Source organism: Episyrphus balteatus, chromosome 4, assembly GCF_945859705.1.
Source record: "Episyrphus balteatus chromosome 4, idEpiBalt1.1, whole genome shotgun sequence".
Lineage (NCBI taxonomy): Eukaryota > Metazoa > Arthropoda > Insecta > Diptera > Syrphidae > Episyrphus > Episyrphus balteatus.
Genome location: NC_079137.1, coordinates 21,703,563 through 21,721,512, shown reverse-complemented (window position 1 = coordinate 21,721,512; position 17,950 = coordinate 21,703,563). Strand labels below are relative to the sequence as shown.

General features: G+C 35.8%; 1 protein-coding gene across 7 annotated transcripts in view; it reads right to left on the bottom strand.

Moving 5' to 3' along the window:
• LOC129918438 (YLP motif-containing protein 1-like) overlaps positions 1-17,950 on the bottom strand; it is a 239,962-nt gene that overhangs the window by 170,581 nt on the left and 51,431 nt on the right. For 2 of the 7 annotated variants that reach the window (XM_055999017.1, XM_055999018.1), the window contains exon 6: positions 16,741-17,164. The exons of 3 other annotated variants lie outside the window; for them this stretch is intronic. In XM_055999017.1, the coding sequence (XP_055854992.1) occupies positions 16,809-17,164 (356 nt within the window). In that variant the 3' untranslated portion in view covers positions 16,741-16,808. Of the gene's footprint in view, positions 1-1,398; positions 15,371-16,740; positions 17,165-17,950 lie in introns of those variants that run through there. 2 more of the 7 variants (XM_055999023.1, XM_055999025.1) reach the window with 2 other exon arrangements.

Below are 17,950 nucleotides of genomic sequence, written 5' to 3'. Positions count from 1 at the left end.
TTTTAATCGGTTTAGCTATAAGGTTTCCCTTAGCTTTTCAACGGTTTTAACCGGTTGTTCACAGAGTTTCCTCTGGATTTCAACGACTTTTAATCGGTTTAGCTATAAGGTTTCCCTTAGCTTTTCAACGGTTTTTAACCAGTTGTTCACAGAGTTTCCTCTGGATTTCAACGACTGTAAATCGGTTTATCTACGGTATGGTACCGGCTATACATAAACTTTAGATCCCTTACCGCTGGTGGGGGGAAATCTTCGGTATCCGTATGGTATTAGGCTTTAAGTTTAACACTCTCAACCTGCTTTTTGCTGGCCCTTCGGTGCCTTCTTATCAATATATCTGGCACAAAGTGGGTGTGAATTATAAGCACACAAACGATAAAATATCATATGAATTCCATTTTGATATAGTCTTATATGTTAATATTTACCGTACCAACTTTATATAAAATATAAACTGTTATGTAAATTTATAACATGTTTTATATATATATAGGGCACCCTGTATTGCACATAATGTTTCTATTTTATCAGGTGCTCATAGAATATGTGTATTTTGTGTTTTATGGTACACGGCGGGGTTACGGGTAGCGGGCTACGCATATTTGGCTTTAGTATAAACACTTGACCACAGGCTTATCGTGCTATGTGTTTTTCACCACACATGATAATTTCATATTTTTACCTTTTCTTCTTTGTGCGGTATTCGTTCTGCCATCAGTGCGTGATGTACCAGTTTACCACACGAAGAACATTAGATTTTTGTAGTTTCCCTTTTTGCGTCTTCTTCGTGTTTTGAATTCACCACAATTCTTTTTGTTGATTCTCTTTTGAATTCACCACACTGCACTTTGAACGATTGCGTGGGTGTTATCATAATTTGCTATCAGTGATGTGGATATGCTTGGCTAGGTACATGGGAGCGGTGATGCGTTTGGGGTTGTTGTTGTTGCTGGTTGGTAATGAAGGTATGTATGTCGCATGCGTCGGCGGCTGGTGATGCTGATGCTGGGAGGTAGGTAGTTGCTTAGTTGGCTGGTGATGAGTTGTTTTGGGAGTAGTTTGTTGTTGTAGAGGTTAAATGTAATGCATTGCAGGATGCATCATTACATCCCCCTCTCACTTCGGAGAAGAGAACCTTCTCGTCTTGAGATTGATTCGGTAAACAGGTTTTTTTTTTGTTAATTTCCTAGAGAAGAAAAAGGTTCAACGCGGTCTTATGTACTTGTTCATATATATATCTTTTTTTTTCCAAATAAAATAATTCTCTTAAATAAAAGCGATTTAATTTCTTTAATTTCTTTTTTTGTTATTTATTTTATTATTTTTTTTATTTATTTAAAATTCAGGTTTAAGTTTTTATTTATTTAAAATTCAGTTAATATTTACATTATTTACATATTTGTTTTTTTTTTTTTTGTTTTTTAATTTTTAATCCTGCGGTGGCACAGGGCAGTACGTCACCATTCGACGCTTTTCGGCGCAAGTTAGCCCCACTTCCTCCGGAAAACAAGCCGTTGCCGTTTATGGGACGCCTTATAGAAACGGTGGCTAGTTATTATTATCCCGGCAAATGGATCATCTGGCATTGTTCTTCTGCTTTCTCTTTTTCTTTGTTGCATCATGGCAGCTTCGACTGCCAGCAGCTGCTGCTGTTGCCTTGGTGGCGGCGTATTGTTTGGTACTGGGTTTTGAATACCCTGTACCTGTACCCCTGTTGTTGACGGTGCGGGAGGCTGGACGACTACTCGCCGTCTTTGTTTTGATGTTGTTAGTGGTAATGCCGGAATTACCACCACCGAAGTCAACTTTGCCTTGATTGGCCCCAGTGGTGAAGTTCGGCTGGCGTTATCGGCGGTTTTCATATTTCGGCCTGGTCGTCCGGTAGCTGGATTATTCTTCGGCTGGTTGAGGCTCCGCTGGTTCCTGGTTTGTTTGGAGTTGTCTGCTTGCGCACAAATGGGTTGGGGGCTGCCATGCTGTTAACCTCTGAACTATTAATGATTGATATGTCAATCTCATCGTTCCTTTTATACCCTTTCAGGTACCTCACGTGAGCGCGTACCAATTGTGTCCTTCTCCCGTCTATTCCAATTTTCCGCAAAACGGTAATAACAGGCGATTCTAGCCTTATTACCTCATATGGACCTTCGTATTTTGGAGCTAATTTTTCGGTGAATTGGTTGGCCGCAGAGGATAGTACTTTTTTTCGTTTGTACACATATTCTCCAATACAGGGACGCCATGCTCTTCTTCGTAGGTTGTAGTACTTCCCTTGCGTCTCGGCTGCTCTTTTCAGGTTGTCTGCGACTAGTTGATATAGTGCTTGCATTCTTTCATTTCTAATTGATATGTTTTCTGTTATTATTTGTGTGGGTGGTAGGGTAGTGATGGGTTCTTTCGGTCTTTTAAGCTCTTTTCCAAAATTGAGGTATGCGGGGGTGAATCCGGTCGAGGAATGCTTGCTGGTGTTATTGGCGAATGTTAATTCGGGCAAATATTCATCCCAGAATCTATGATTCCCTTGCACGTATTGTGCTATCATGGTTTTTATAACTCTATTTACACGTTCGGTTGGATTTTCTTGCGGTGTATAAGGTGCTGTAAAAATTTGTTGAACACCGAGCTCGTCTAAGAAGTTTTTAAATTGGTTACTGGTGAATTGTGCACCATTATCTGACAAAAATACTCTTGGTATTCCGAACTGAAAGAGGATCTTTTCTCGGAGGGTTTTAATCAGTGAAGCTGTACTTGCAGCTCTTAAGGGTACGGCGGTTACCCATTTAGTAAATTTATCTACAATTACTAACATCATGGTATTTCCTTTCATTGATCTTGGTAAAGGACCAACAAATTCAGCACAAACTGTATCCCATGGGATGTCAGCAATATTGGAGTACATTAACCCACTTGGTTTTTGCTGGGATACCTTGTATTCGTTACAAAATGTACATATTTTGCTATGTCACGAAACATTCCGGGCCAATGGTATTTTTCCATTATTCGTGCAGCTGTTTTGGCTACTCCTAGGTGTCCGGCCGTAACTACATCATGATTTTCAGATAAAACTTTTGTTCGATCTTTTAATGGAATGCATAATTTCCATTCAAAACTTTTATCGGCTAAAGGATGGGCTGGAAATTTTCTGAAGAGAGAACCTTCTCGTAACTGGTAATCAGGGTATTTTGCTGGATTTTCTTTTACTTGATAGATCTTCTTTTCTACCCAATCACCTATGTCTTCCATTATGGCTAGGATTTCTCCGTATGGTATCGGTTATGGATCACGGGATAAAGTATCGGCGACAACATTTATAGCTCCTTTTCGGTACTGTATTTCGAAATCGTATTGCTGAAGTTCTAAAGCCCAACGAGCTAATCTTCCAGATGGATTTTCGAGACAATGAAGCCATTTTAATGAATGGTGGTCGGTGATTACTGTGAAATGGTAACCTTCTAAATAAGGCCTCATTTTCCTAATGCCCCATAAAATGGCTAGGCATTCTTTTTCGGTTGTAGCATATTTTCTTTTCTAAATCGGTAAGTGTGCGGCTAGCGTAAGCGATTACTCTTTCTCGTCCCTCGGTGTTCTGTGAAAGAACGACTCCCAGACCGTAGTTACTAGCGTCTGTCTGCAGAGTGAACGGTAATGAAAAGTCAGGACACATTAATACTGGAGCTTCGGTTAATTTGGTTTTTAATTCGGAAAAAGAATTTGCTTGTTCTGTTTCCCATATCCATTTTTGATTTTTCTTTAACAATTTCGTTAGAGGAGTGGCTATTATTGAAAAATCTTTAATAAATCTTCGGTACCATGAGGCTATGCCAAGTACGCGACGTAGTTCACGCACATTCCTTGGCGCATTTAAATTTTTAACGGCACTTACTTTTTCTGGATCTGTTTTGATGCCTTGATCACTGACGACGTGTCCTTAGTATCTGAGTTCCTTTTTACAAAATTCACTCTTCTCTTGGTTGATGCGTAGGTGCGCTTGTTGAAGCCTTTTTAAAACTTCTTGAAGATGCTCAAGATGTTCGTCGAAGGTTTTGCTTATGATAATAATATCATCGAGATACGCAAAAGCATGTGGATCTATATCTGGTCCTAAAATGTTATCTAACATTCTTTGGCATGTTGCTGGGGCTGAGCTTAAACCAAATGGCAATACTTTCCATTGATATAGTCCACGACCTGGCACAGTGAAAGCAGTAGCTGGGCGGGATTCTATTTCTAACCTTGCTTAAGGTCAATTGTAGAGATGTAGTTTGTAGAGCTGTAGCAAATCGTATGTATTCGTTACTAAAATGCGGGTATTTGCTTCAGTAACGAGTAACGAAACGTTACTTTCTAAACAGTATCGTTACTCGCATGTTTCGTTACTGGGTACTGAAGTAACGAAACATACGAGTAACGACCCCATTCCAATTTCAATACTAAATCATCCGATATATGAAATACGAAACGAAGTGATACGCTCAATTTGTCGCATTTAGCATCTCGTACCGATATCGTTACCGTAGTCGGAATGCTAACTCCTAATAATTAGCTGGAGTTTACTTTTGTTTCGATAAAAACAGTAGTGCCAAGTTATAGTTGAGTTATCGATCAATATCAAATATCAAAAGAGACGTTTTATATTTTCTCTATGTGGCCGAAATATACCCATGCCGTAACCAATGTGTATATGACCTTTTTGTTAATGGTCTTGAATTATAGCTTAAGAATGTACAGAAGTGTTTTGGTTTTTGAAAAAATTTGTTTATTTTCAGTGCAAAATTTTGAACTAAAAAAAAGGCCGAGAAAACGAGGTTTGAAAATCACTGTCAATAGAAAAAAAAATGAAAAATTGTCCGACATGGTTGCATTGAAGTGTTAATATTCCGAGATCTGCGCGATGTACTTTTGAAATTAAGATCTCTAAAGAATTGTGATAAGATTACTGAGCGGATATAAACAAAAAATTACCAAAGTTTTGTCGAAAAAATAGAAAAAAATAAAAAAAAGTTTCCATGTTTGATAAAAAAAAAATCGAAAAAAAATCAGTATAGCTACCTTCAAACTCTTATAACATGAGAACGAAGCAACTTAAATTAATGTTTATGGCCTTAAAATGTAGCTTAGATTATACAAATCGTTTTTGGTTTTTTTTTTCCGCCCATACCAACGTACGAAACATACTTAAAATACCAAACATACGAAACGTATGAAATACATGAAATATACGAAAAGTACGAAACGTACGAAGCATGCGAAAGTAACGAAAGTAACGAAACATACGAAACATGCGAAACATACGAAACACACGAAACATACGAAATATACGAAAAATACGAAGCATACGAAAGTAACGAGTAACGATATTATTGATGCGGGTACTAGTATCAAAAGTAACGTATACATGCGGGTACTCATTTTGTCGTTACTTTTACAGCCCTAGTAGTTTGCTTGCCTGAGTTTGTCGAGTATAGCTAGAATTTGGGGTAAAGGGTAAGCATCCATTATTGATACTTCGTTCAACTGTCGATAGTCAACGCAGGTTCTCCATGGTTCTCCATGGTTCTCCATGTTCCGTTTTTCTTTTTTACTAGTACAATCGGTGAACTGTATGGACTTTTTGAAGGTTCGATTTTATCTTCTTTTAGAAGATTATCTATTTCTTCATCGATAATCTTTTGCATTGCTGGGTTTCGGGGATAGTAGCGCTGTTTGAAAGGCTGGTCGGTTTTTAATCGAATACGGTGAGTGGCAGCATTAGTTATTTTAGGTAGTTCCTCAAATTTTGGAATTTCACGATCTAATAGTTCGGCTAATTTTCTCTCTTGTTCGGCAGTAAGAGGGGTTCTTCTAACAGAAGTCGCTCAGATACATTATTAGATTCTAGTGCGAGTTCACAATTATTTATTTTCATTGAGAAGTTAAGTTTCCGAAGAACGTCCATCCCTATTATGATAGCATGGGTTAGTTCCTTTAAATATGTAACTTCTACTTTTATTTCCTGGTCGGCTAATTTAAGTGAAACATCATAGTGTTCTTTAATAGCTACTGGCTTACCATTGGCTAAATGTATTTCGCCTTTCCGGAATCTGACCGGAGTTTTAAGTTTTCGGAGAAGCTGTCTGGTGTTTGTATCTATAAATGTTTGTGTGGCACCTGTGTCTATTAAGGCGGTAATAGTTTGCTGATTTATTTTTATTTTTACGAAACATCGCGGGTCAGTTCATGGTGTTACTGATTTTGCGCTGGTTGTTGGATTGATGATATTGATGTTTTCAGGTTCTTCGTTTAAACATTCGAGTGGATGTGGTGGATTTTCAATTTTCTGATTGCTTTGTTTTTCCATTTCATTATTTTGGGCTATGTCCTTTGATGGGCGGGACTCGGAATTGTTGTGATTCTGATTTATGGTGTGGGGTGTCTGACCGACACTAGTTTGTACCTCTATCGGAATAAGCTCCATGGCAATCGGCCTGTTATGGACATTTTCTTGTGAGTTTTTGCTATTCGAGTCATTCAATACAATATTTACCGGATTCTTTTCCATTATTGAGGCTTGAGGGTTTTGCTGGTGACAAGAGCAATCTTTTGATAATCGGCCATCTTCTCCACAATAAGAACAAAACATGCGGAATGGTCGTCGACAATTAGTTTTGTTGTGTCCTCGCTGCTTGCAGTTCCAGCAATGAGTTCTGCGGTCATATTGGTCAGGCGACGAAGCTGTCTCTCTAAAATTTCGCGAGGCGACTATCGGTTTTTCTGGTGCTTTAGCAGGGTTGCTGACCTTGTTTTCGTTACGAATATACTCATATTCTTCCGCCAGACCTGAAAGTTCTTCAAGAGTCTCAAAATTTTTACGCCGAATATACAAATGATATTCTGGACGTAAACGATCATATATTTTGTCGACATGGCCTTTTAAACGCATGTTGGGATGTTGATGCACAAGATATTGATACGATCTTATAAAATCTTTAGCTTTCTCTTTAGGGCCTTGACTTTTCCTAACTATTTCATCTTCCAGTTTATTTATAAACCTTGTCGGAAGGAAATAGGTTAGGAAAGCTTTTTGGAATTCATCCCACGAGACAAAAGCAGTTCGATTTATTCGAAACCATTCAAGGGCAGGTCCCTTAAATATTTCGGAAAGTGCTTTCAAAATTTCGTTATTACGAATTTTATAGCTTTCGTTAAGTTCGATTAATCGTTCAATGAATTCGCGTGCGCGCCTGACCCATCATATCTTAATCCCCATTTACGTACAGTGTTCATGACATCGACTTCACGACATACTGTGGGTCTTGAAAAAAACATGTGGGGTGCTTCGCCCCTTAGCCTCTCAACGTCTGCAGGAGGTTGGGTGAAAGTAGCAGCATTAGCAGAAAACATCGGCGGAGCATAATTTGGAACTGGGTAGTACCAATCTCTAACTCCTGGTTCTCGGGTAAGACTGTCGAACTCGTTAATCGATGGCTGTGTTGGCAGCGGGTGAGTGGAAGTGCTCGCTGATGTAGCTGCTCCAGGATTTGCTACAACGCCTTTGCTTCCATCATTTTCGCTCTCGGGACTGCTTCGTTTTTCTTCTTCATCACCTTTCGTTTCCAAGACTCTTTCCAAATCTTCAAAAAAGTTTTCGGCTGATTTACGAAGTCGGGCTTCTTTCATGTAAGTGCTAAACTTACTACGGAGTACATTTACTGTCCCTTCAGTATTGATGTTTAATTTACTCATTCGCTCGATGAGCTCCTTCTTTGATAAGAGGTAAATAGCTCCTATACTAGGAAGTAAATTATCTTGTACTTCGGGTTCAGTCATTTTGAGTTTTTTTGGTATCGATGTTGTTCTGTTTTATGGTATCGGTGAGTACGCTTCGGTTAGTGATTTCAGGTATTATAGATTCGGGTTCAGGTATTCTCGGTTCCGGTTCTGGTATAGTGGATTCCTGGTGTATCGGGTTTTCAGGTAATTTCGGTTCTGGTATATCGGATTTCTGGTGTATCGGCTTTCTGGTGTATAGGCTTTCTGGTTTATCGGATTCCTGGTGTATCGGGCTTCAGGTAATTTCGGTTCTGGTATATCGGATTTCTGGTGTATCGGCTTTCTGGTGTATCGGCTTTCTGGTTTATCGGATTCCTGGTGTATCGGGCTTCAAGTAATTTCGGTTCTGGTATATCGGATTTCTGGTGTATCGGCTTTCTGGTTTATCGGGTTCAGGGACCTTATGGTCCCTGCTCGGGCGCCAATTTGTGATGTACCTTGGATTTTATAGCTGAGGTATGCTCGTCGGGTCCAGGGTCAACCAAGGGAGGTACTGAACCTTGACATATCGCTGAGAATTATAAGGGTGTATTTCATACAAAATACAAAAAATGAGTTTTATACACCAAAATTTTCGTAATTTCAACGGCTTTTAGATAAAATTTAAAAAAAAATTAGAAAAAAATTAATGGCGACGGCACAGGTAAAAAAGACATACAACTTTCATGATTTCACATACATGTATTAATATAATAAGGTTCTATGTTATTCAAATTGCAACATAGAACCTTTTTACTGATTTTTTCAAACAAAAAAAATACATTGATTTAAGTTACATAGAACAAGAAGAAAATAAAAGATCTTTTGATGTTTTTGCTGGTATTGAACAACAGGGATGGAGTCGGCTAACTTGATAGTCAATAAATGACAGTCAAAAACGACGATTTTGCTCCATAATTCGTCGTTTTTGACTATCAACTATCGACTATCAAGTTAGCGGACGGGTTTTTGCTTAGCAGCAAAGAATTTTTATATCTCGTTCTGTACTCTTTAAACCAAAAAATTTGTACTATCCAACCTTAACTTTTGCAATAATTCATAACCTAGATATTCTTACATCATAATTAAATTAAAATAATGTTCTTTGTGTGCCAAGAATTGGAAGTGATTTTTTGAAAACTTTTTTTATTCATAATCGAGGTTGGGAATTTCATAGTTCGTATTAATAAACCAAAAGTTAAAGAAACACTTAGATTCCTTAACTTTAAATAAAAGAAGTCACCTTAGTACCCAAAAAAACAAAAAATTAACTAATTTTTAGTGGTATTTGGAAAATTCAGTATTTTTTTTTTTTTCAAAGGCCAAAGTTTTACTCTACTAACCGTAGTGAACTCTTCGTTATTCATCTTTACAATTATATTAGTTTATTTCTATTAAAAGTTTCATCGAATAAAACTTTTTTCTAACTTGAAGCAAATTTACTTACGTTATACATGGAGACAAATAAGCAACTTAGAATCAAGATGATACTCCTCTAAAATCCAATCCTCTTAAATTAATAAGATTTCTAATAAAAATAAGTAAAATTTGTTTAAACATTTTTAAAATCAAAGTGAACTTCATTTTAATAAAAATTTTCTTCTTAAGAAAATTTAAGTGTAGATACCTGCTAAGATTGAAATTATTTTTCATTAATTTTATGTACTTATTAAAATAAAAAGATTAAACAAACTTTTTGGCATAAATTTTGTACCGTAGATGATTGTTTTAAGACGACTGTATTTCTGGCAAAAAAGCATGCAAAAATCCGATTGATTTACTACAAATTCTAAATGTTTTTAGCATGTCTTTTTTCTGTGTACCTAATTCAACAAAAGTAGGAATTGTTTTTTTCTATAAATGGAACAACGTGATTTGTGGTATTTTGTTCTGTTATTTAAAATAGATTTTGACTGTTTTGTGCAAAACTTGAATTAAATTAAATTAAATCAAAGCCTATTTCACGATGAAGTCACTTTTTTCATATAAAATGAATTTATTACATGTAAGCTCTTTATAACTTTAAGGTTCTATGTTGAACATAGAACCTTTTTCAAATTTTTTCATAAAAAGGTTCTATGCCATTTTTTAAAAATGCTCATAGAATCCTTTTTTGTGGTGAAATTAATTTTTTTTTTCATGGTTTTATGATTTTTTTAGGGTCCTTTATAAGATTGCATCAATACTTTACTGCTATGTAACAATTTTATCCAAAAACCAGCCTTAAAAAACTTTGAGATCGATTTTCTCAAAACTAAGGTGAGTTGACATACAACCCTATAATTCTCAGCCAGCGATATTAAGAGATCATTTATTATTTTTAATCCTTTATTTATTCATAAAACTTAATAATAAACACTATTTTACTTTTACGGCGGTAACTCTGGTGTTTTGTTGAATGCGGCAACTCTGGTCTCTGCTCTTGGCGGTCCTTCTTCCCTGGTTTCGCGTGTAACGCACTGCTTGGTTCTAACCAGTTTTCAACAGAGTGACCTCTGGTTGTTCAAAGGTTTCTAACCGGTTCTTCAACGACTCTTAATCGGTTTAGCTGTAAGGTTTCCCTTAGCTTTTCAACGGTTGAAACCGGTTGCTCACAGAGTTTCCTCTGGATTTCAATAATTTTTAATCGGTTTAGCTTTAAGGTTTCCCTTTATATATTTTGTCGACATGGCCTTTTAAACGCATGTTGGGATGTTGATGCACAAGATATTGATACGATCTTATAAAATCTTTAGCTTTCTCTTTAGGGCCTTGACTTTTCCTAACTATTTCATCTTCCAGTTTATTTATAAACCTTGTCGGAAGGAAATAGGTTAGGAAAGCTTTTTGGAATTCATCCCACGAGACAAAAGCAGTTCCATTTATTCGAAACCATTCAAGGGCAGGTCCCTTAAATATTTCGGAAAGTGCTTTCAAAATTTCGTTATTACGAATTTTATAGCTTTCGTTAAGTTCGATTAATCGTTCAATGAATTCGCGTGCGCGCCTGACCCATCATATCTTAATCCCCATTTACGTACAGTGTTCATGACATCGACTTCACGACATACTGTGGGTCTTGAAAAAAACATGTGGGGTGCTTCGCCCCTTAGCCTCTCAACGTCTGCAGGAGGTTGGGTGAAAGTAGCAGCATTAGCAGAAAACATCGGCGGAGCATAATTTGGAACTGGGTAGTACCAATCTCTAACTCCTGGTTCTCGGGTAAGACTGTCGAACTCGTTAATCGATGGCTGTGTTGGCAGCGGGTGAGTGGAAGTGCTCGCTGATGTAGCTGCTCCAGGATTTGCTACAACGCCTTTGCTTCCATCATTTTCGCTCTCGGGACTGCTTCGTTTTTCTTCTTCATCACCTTTCGTTTCCAAGACTCTTTCCAAATCTTCAAAAAAGTTTTCGGCTGATTTACGAAGTCGGGCTTCTTTCATGTAAGTGCTAAACTTACTACGGAGTACATTTACTGTCCCTTCAGTATTGATGTTTAATTTACTCATTCGCTCGATGAGCTCCTTCTTTGATAAGAGGTAAATAGCTCCTATACTAGGAAGTAAATTATCTTGTACTTCGGGTTCAGTCATTTTGAGTTTTTTTGGTATCGATGTTGTTCTGTTTTATGGTATCGGTGAGTACGCTTCGGTTAGTGATTTCAGGTATTATAGATTCGGGTTCAGGTATTCTCGGTTCCGGTTCTGGTATAGTGGATTCCTGGTGTATCGGGTTTTCAGGTAATTTCGGTTCTGGTATATCGGATTTCTGGTGTATCGGCTTTCTGGTGTATAGGCTTTCTGGTTTATCGGATTCCTGGTGTATCGGGCTTCAGGTAATTTCGGTTCTGGTATATCGGATTTCTGGTGTATCGGCTTTCTGGTGTATCGGCTTTCTGGTTTATCGGATTCCTGGTGTATCGGGCTTCAAGTAATTTCGGTTCTGGTATATCGGATTTCTGGTGTATCGGCTTTCTGGTTTATCGGGTTCAGGGACCTTATGGTCCCTGCTCGGGCGCCAATTTGTGATGTACCTTGGATTTTATAGCTGAGGTATGCTCGTCGGGTCCAGGGTCAACCAAGGGAGGTACTGAACCTTGACATATCGCTGAGAATTATAAGGGTGTATTTCATACAAAATACAAAAAATGAGTTTTATACACCAAAATTTTCGTAATTTCAACGGCTTTTAGATAAAATTTAAAAAAAAATTAGAAAAAAATTAATGGCGACGGCACAGGTAAAAAAGACATACAACTTTCATGATTTCACATACATGTATTAATATAATAAGGTTCTATGTTATTCAAATTGCAACATAGAACCTTTTTACTGATTTTTTCAAACAAAAAAAATACATTGATTTAAGTTACATAGAACAAGAAGAAAATAAAAGATCTTTTGATGTTTTTGCTGGTATTGAACAACAGGGATGGAGTCGGCTAACTTGATAGTCAATAAATGACAGTCAAAAACGACGGTTTTGCTCCATAATTCGTCGTTTTTGACTATCAACTATCGACTATCAAGTTAGCGGACGGGTTTTTGCTTAGCAGCAAAGAATTTTTATATCTCGTTCTGTACTCTTTAAACCAAAAAATTTGTACTATCCAACCTTAACTTTTGCAATAATTCATAACCTAGATATTCTTACATCATAATTAAATTAAAATAATGTTCTTTGTGTGCCAAGAATTGGAAGTGATTTTTTGAAAACTTTTTTTATTCATAATCGAGGTTGGGAATTTCATAGTTCGTATTAATAAACCAAAAGTTAAAGAAACACTTAGATTCCTTAACTTTAAATAAAAGAAGTCACCTTAGTACCCAAAAAAACAAAAAATTAACTAATTTTTAGTGGTATTTGGAAAATTCAGTATTTTTTTTTTTTTCAAAGGCCAAAGTTTTACTCTACTAACCGTAGTGAACTCTTCGTTATTCATCTTTACAATTATATTAGTTTATTTCTATTAAAAGTTTCATCGAATAAAACTTTTTTCTAACTTGAAGCAAATTTACTTACGTTATACATGGAGACAAATAAGCAACTTAGAATCAAGATGATACTCCTCTAAAATCCAATCCTCTTAAATTAATAAGATTTCTAATAAAAATAAGTAAAATTTGTTTAAACATTTTTAAAATCAAAGTGAACTTCATTTTAATAAAAATTTTCTTCTTAAGAAAATTTAAGTGTAGATACCTGCTAAGATTGAAATTATTTTTCATTAATTTTATGTACTTATTAAAATAAAAAGATTAAACAAACTTTTTGGCATAAATTTTGTACCGTAGATGATTGTTTTAAGACGACTGTATTTCTGGCAAAAAAGCATGCAAAAATCCGATTGATTTACTACAAATTCTAAATGTTTTTAGCATGTCTTTTTTCTGTGTACCTAATTCAACAAAAGTAGGAATTGTTTTTTTCTATAAATGGAACAACGTGATTTGTGGTATTTTGTTCTGTTATTTAAAATAGATTTTGACTGTTTTGTGCAAAACTTGAATTAAATTAAATTAAATCAAAGCCTATTTCACGATGAAGTCACTTTTTTCATATAAAATGAATTTATTACATGTAAGCTCTTTATAACTTTAAGGTTCTATGTTGAACATAGAACCTTTTTCAAATTTTTTCATAAAAAGGTTCTATGCCATTTTTTAAAAATGCTCATAGAATCCTTTTTTGTGGTGAAATTAATTTTTTTTTTCATGGTTTTATGATTTTTTTAGGGTCCTTTATAAGATTGCATCAATACTTTACTGCTATGTAACAATTTTATCCAAAAACCAGCCTTAAAAAACTTTGAGATCGATTTTCTCAAAACTAAGGTGAGTTGACATACAACCCTATAATTCTCAGCCAGCGATATTAAGAGATCATTTATTATTTTTAATCCTTTATTTATTCATAAAACTTAATAATAAACACTATTTTACTTTTACGGCGGTAACTCTGGTGTTTTGTTGAATGCGGCAACTCTGGTCTCTGCTCTTGGCGGTCCTTCTTCCCTGGTTTCGCGTGTAACGCACTGCTTGGTTCTAACCAGTTTTCAACAGAGTGACCTCTGGTTGTTCAAAGGTTTCTAACCGGTTCTTCAACGACTCTTAATCGGTTTAGCTGTAAGGTTTCCCTTAGCTTTTCAACGGTTGAAACCGGTTGCTCACAGAGTTTCCTCTGGATTTCAATAATTTTTAATCGGTTTAGCTTTAAGGTTTCCCTTAGCTTTTCAATGGGTGTAAACCGGTTGCTCACAGAGTTTCCTCTGGATTTCAACGATTTTTAATCGGTTTAGCTTTAAGGTTTCCCTTAGCTTTTCAACGGTTGTGAACCGGTTGCTCACAGAGTTTCCTCTGGATTTCAACGATTTTTAATCGGTTTAGCTATAAGGTTTCCCTTAGCTTTTCAACGGTTTTAACCGGTTGTTCACAGAGTTTCCTCTGGATTTCAACGACTTTTAATCGGTTTAGCTATAAGGTTTCCCTTAGCTTTTCAACGGTTTTTAACCAGTTGTTCACAGAGTTTCCTCTGGATTTCAACGACTGTAAATCGGTTTATCTACGGTATGGTACCGGCTATACATAAACTTTAGATCCCTTACCGCTGGTGGGGGGAAATCTTGTATGGTATTAGGCTTTAAGTTTAACACTCTCAACCTGCTTTTTGCTGGCCCTTCGGTGCCTTCTTATCAATATATCTGGCACAAAGTGGGTGTGAATTATAAGCACACAAACGATAAAATATCATATGAATTCCATTTTGATATAGTCTTATATGTTAATATTTACCGTACCAACTTTATATAAAATATAAACTGTTATGTAAATTTATAACATGTTTTATATATATATAGGGCACCCTGTATTGCACATAATGTTTCTATTTTATCAGGTGCTCATAGAATATGTGTATTTTGTGTTTTATGGTACACGGCGGGGTTACGGGTAGCGGGCTACGCATATTTGGCTTTAGTATAAACACTTGACCACAGGCTTATCGTGCTATGTGTTTTTCACCACACATGATAATTTCATATTTTTACCTTTTCTTCTTTGTGCGGTATTCGTTCTGCCATCAGTGCGTGATGTACCAGTTTACCACACGAAGAACATTAGATTTTTGTAGTTTCCCTTTTTGCGTCTTCTTCGTGTTCACCACAATTCTTTTTGTTGATTCTCTTTTGAATTCACCACACTGCACTTTGAACGATTGCGTGGGTGTTATCATAATTTGCTACCAGTGATGTGGATATGCTTGGCTAGGTACATGGGAGCGGTGATGCGTTTGGGGTTGTTGTTGTTGCTGGTTGGTAATGAAGGTATGTATGTCGCATGCGTCGGCGGCTGGTGATGCTGATGCTGGGAGGTAGGTAGTTGCTTAGTTGGCTGGTGATGAGTTGTTTTGGGAGTAGTTTGTTGTTGTAGAGGTTAAATGTAATGCATTGCAGGATGCATCATTACAAATTGTTGTTGTTTTCTTTGTATTTTCGACAAGTTTTCATCCGTCGAGTGCGGTTGCGAGCGCTGTTCCCCTCCGTTTTCATCCGATGATCCGACAATTATAGTTCTGGCTTTAGTCAAATAAAAATCCCCTGAGGAAGCTGGAAAGAAACCGGGGAAACGTAGGGTAACAAAAAGATGAATTAGTGTTTCATTAATTGCATCCAAAAATAAAGATCATTAAAGCCCAAATAAAACCTAAAAATTTAGATTTTTTTTTTTGTTTTTTTTTTATATCTCGCTTAAAAAGTGTAGGTACCTCCCATACAAACGAAAACGGCTCTAACGATTTTGATTAAACTTTGCAGACGATTGCAATAAAACTGCATTTTTTATTTTTTTTTTAAAGTCAAACAACATTTTTTTTTTATTTATCAAAATTTTTCCCTAAATGTCGGCTCTTCCGCAATATAATTTTTTTTTTAAATTTATATAGAGCCAGCTCTTAAAATCTACAAGTAAACTAACATAAAAGTGCTTTGAACTGCAAGAGCAAGTACGTGCGATCCCAGTCGTGCATTTTATTTGTATTACATTGAACACTGGGAATTTCATAATTTCTATCTTGTCCAATATCCTCAATCCAGAATGACTTTCTCTTTGATTTTAATTAATAACTAAATCAAAATAATAGAAACAAGAGTCCTATTTCATGTTTTAAAAACAAAATTATCAAGAAAAAAAAAATCAATACCAATCAAAAACTTTCTGATAAAAACAAAAATTATCAATCTGAACTTCTGGACATTGAACAAGATAGCATCCAGCCGACGCACGAGAAGCAAAACAAAACGAATGAAAATCAGAAGTGTGCCATTCTCGTGTATTCCGTCGAAATGATGCCAATTTTTGGTGATCACCTTACACAGACGGAAAATTTTATTTGATTACATTTGATTGTCAAAAGTTTGATTATTACCCATCACTTTATGCGATTCCACCCCAGATCTAGTAAGTAAGTAAAACAAAAATAAAATGTTCGCATATTTCAGATTAAATTAATATTATTACAAAGTGAGTGTTTTTTTATCAAGTCACCGCATTACTTATTCAGTATATTTCACTGCGTACTGCTAGTTCTTAAATTCAATTGAAGCAAATAATTTCTTAATTCTAAATATATGTAGGCATATATAAATATATCAGATGCAGGTTTTAATAAAAAAAAATGTTCGCCTGCTTCAGCTTATTTGGTTTGCGTAGGGTAGAGTTGCCTATTTGCGGCCGTCTCCAGTTTCCGGCCACCTTTCGGAAAATCGTTGTAACAAGTGATTTCGTAGGCTTTATTCCAAAATTTCGCTCTTATGCTGTTCTTACATAAAAATGAACAGTATAAGAGCAAAATTTTTGAATAAAGCCAACGAAATCACTAGTTATACGGATTTTCCGAAAGGTGGCCGGAAACTGGAGACGGCCGCAAATAGGCAACTCTACCCTATTTGAAAAAAAATATAATAAAACACAAAAAATGTCAATAAATATGCCTAGTTTCTTATTCGTAAAAAGTTAATAATTGATAAAAACAAACTTAGCCCATCACTACCGTTGCATTCTTCGGGGACCATAGTTCATGCTTTGTGTAGGCCCTTCACTCCGAAAGGGTGGCGGCCCGAACCCCAAACGATAGCTGGCTTCATGTTGCGTTGTGGGTCTCATATTATTGTAATTATTATTGAACATCATTCGACCTCTTGGTGGCGGCCCCGAAGAGTATTGAGACCGAGGTGGCTGTGGTCCGCTTCCATCCATTCTGCGTACATCTGAGTTATAACGCATCATTCCTATATAACCAGGATGATGTCCTACAGGTTTCTGTTTCTGTGTTGTATGAACTGGTGTTGTAATCTGATTTGGTTCTGAAATTGTTGTCGTCGTTGGTGGATCAGTATCACTATCTATGTATGTCAAGAGAGGAATATATACAAATTTTGTTAGTTTAAAATAAAATACATCAACATTCTTAAACGTTAAATTTAGTCTAATTAAATCTTAAAATTATGATTTTAAATCAATTTACTTAATCATAAAGAACTAATAATATACTGGCATCATTGAAAGTTGTTGTTCCGTTGCTATGATGTGATACAATCCTGGAAAAAAACTTTAATTTTTTTTTGTATATATGAAGGTATAAAGTTTACGATAAAAATAATTAAATGACAATTTACGCATGCTTTTTGTGTTATGTTTTTGTAAATTGCTAGTTCAAATATTTTATTTTTATGTCTGATTTTAGCAAAAACAAAACGTTCATCATGTAAATTGACAAATTGAACTACATACATACATATAACTGGGTGTCCCAAAAGTAGTGTTCCGAACGGAATATTCCTGAAATACCAAATTATTAGCTTTTGGCACCCCTGTATGTATGTATATATCATATCTTATTTGTATCTGTGGAGTTTCGTTTAAATATGATAACCAATAAAATGGGTATTTTTCATTTTAGGCTATCAAACATTTATCAAATTAATGTAAAACAACTTTTGAAAGTATTGAACTAAGTAGGTAATTACGAAAAGTGCCATAGAAGTAGTCTTTGAACGACTGTTTTTCAATCCAGTTATCAGTTTATACTAAACACCACAGATATGTATACAGGAAACAAACTAAAAATAAGCAAAAAATGAGCATATTAAAAATATTTCTGTACAGGCTATATAAAAATCAAGATTATT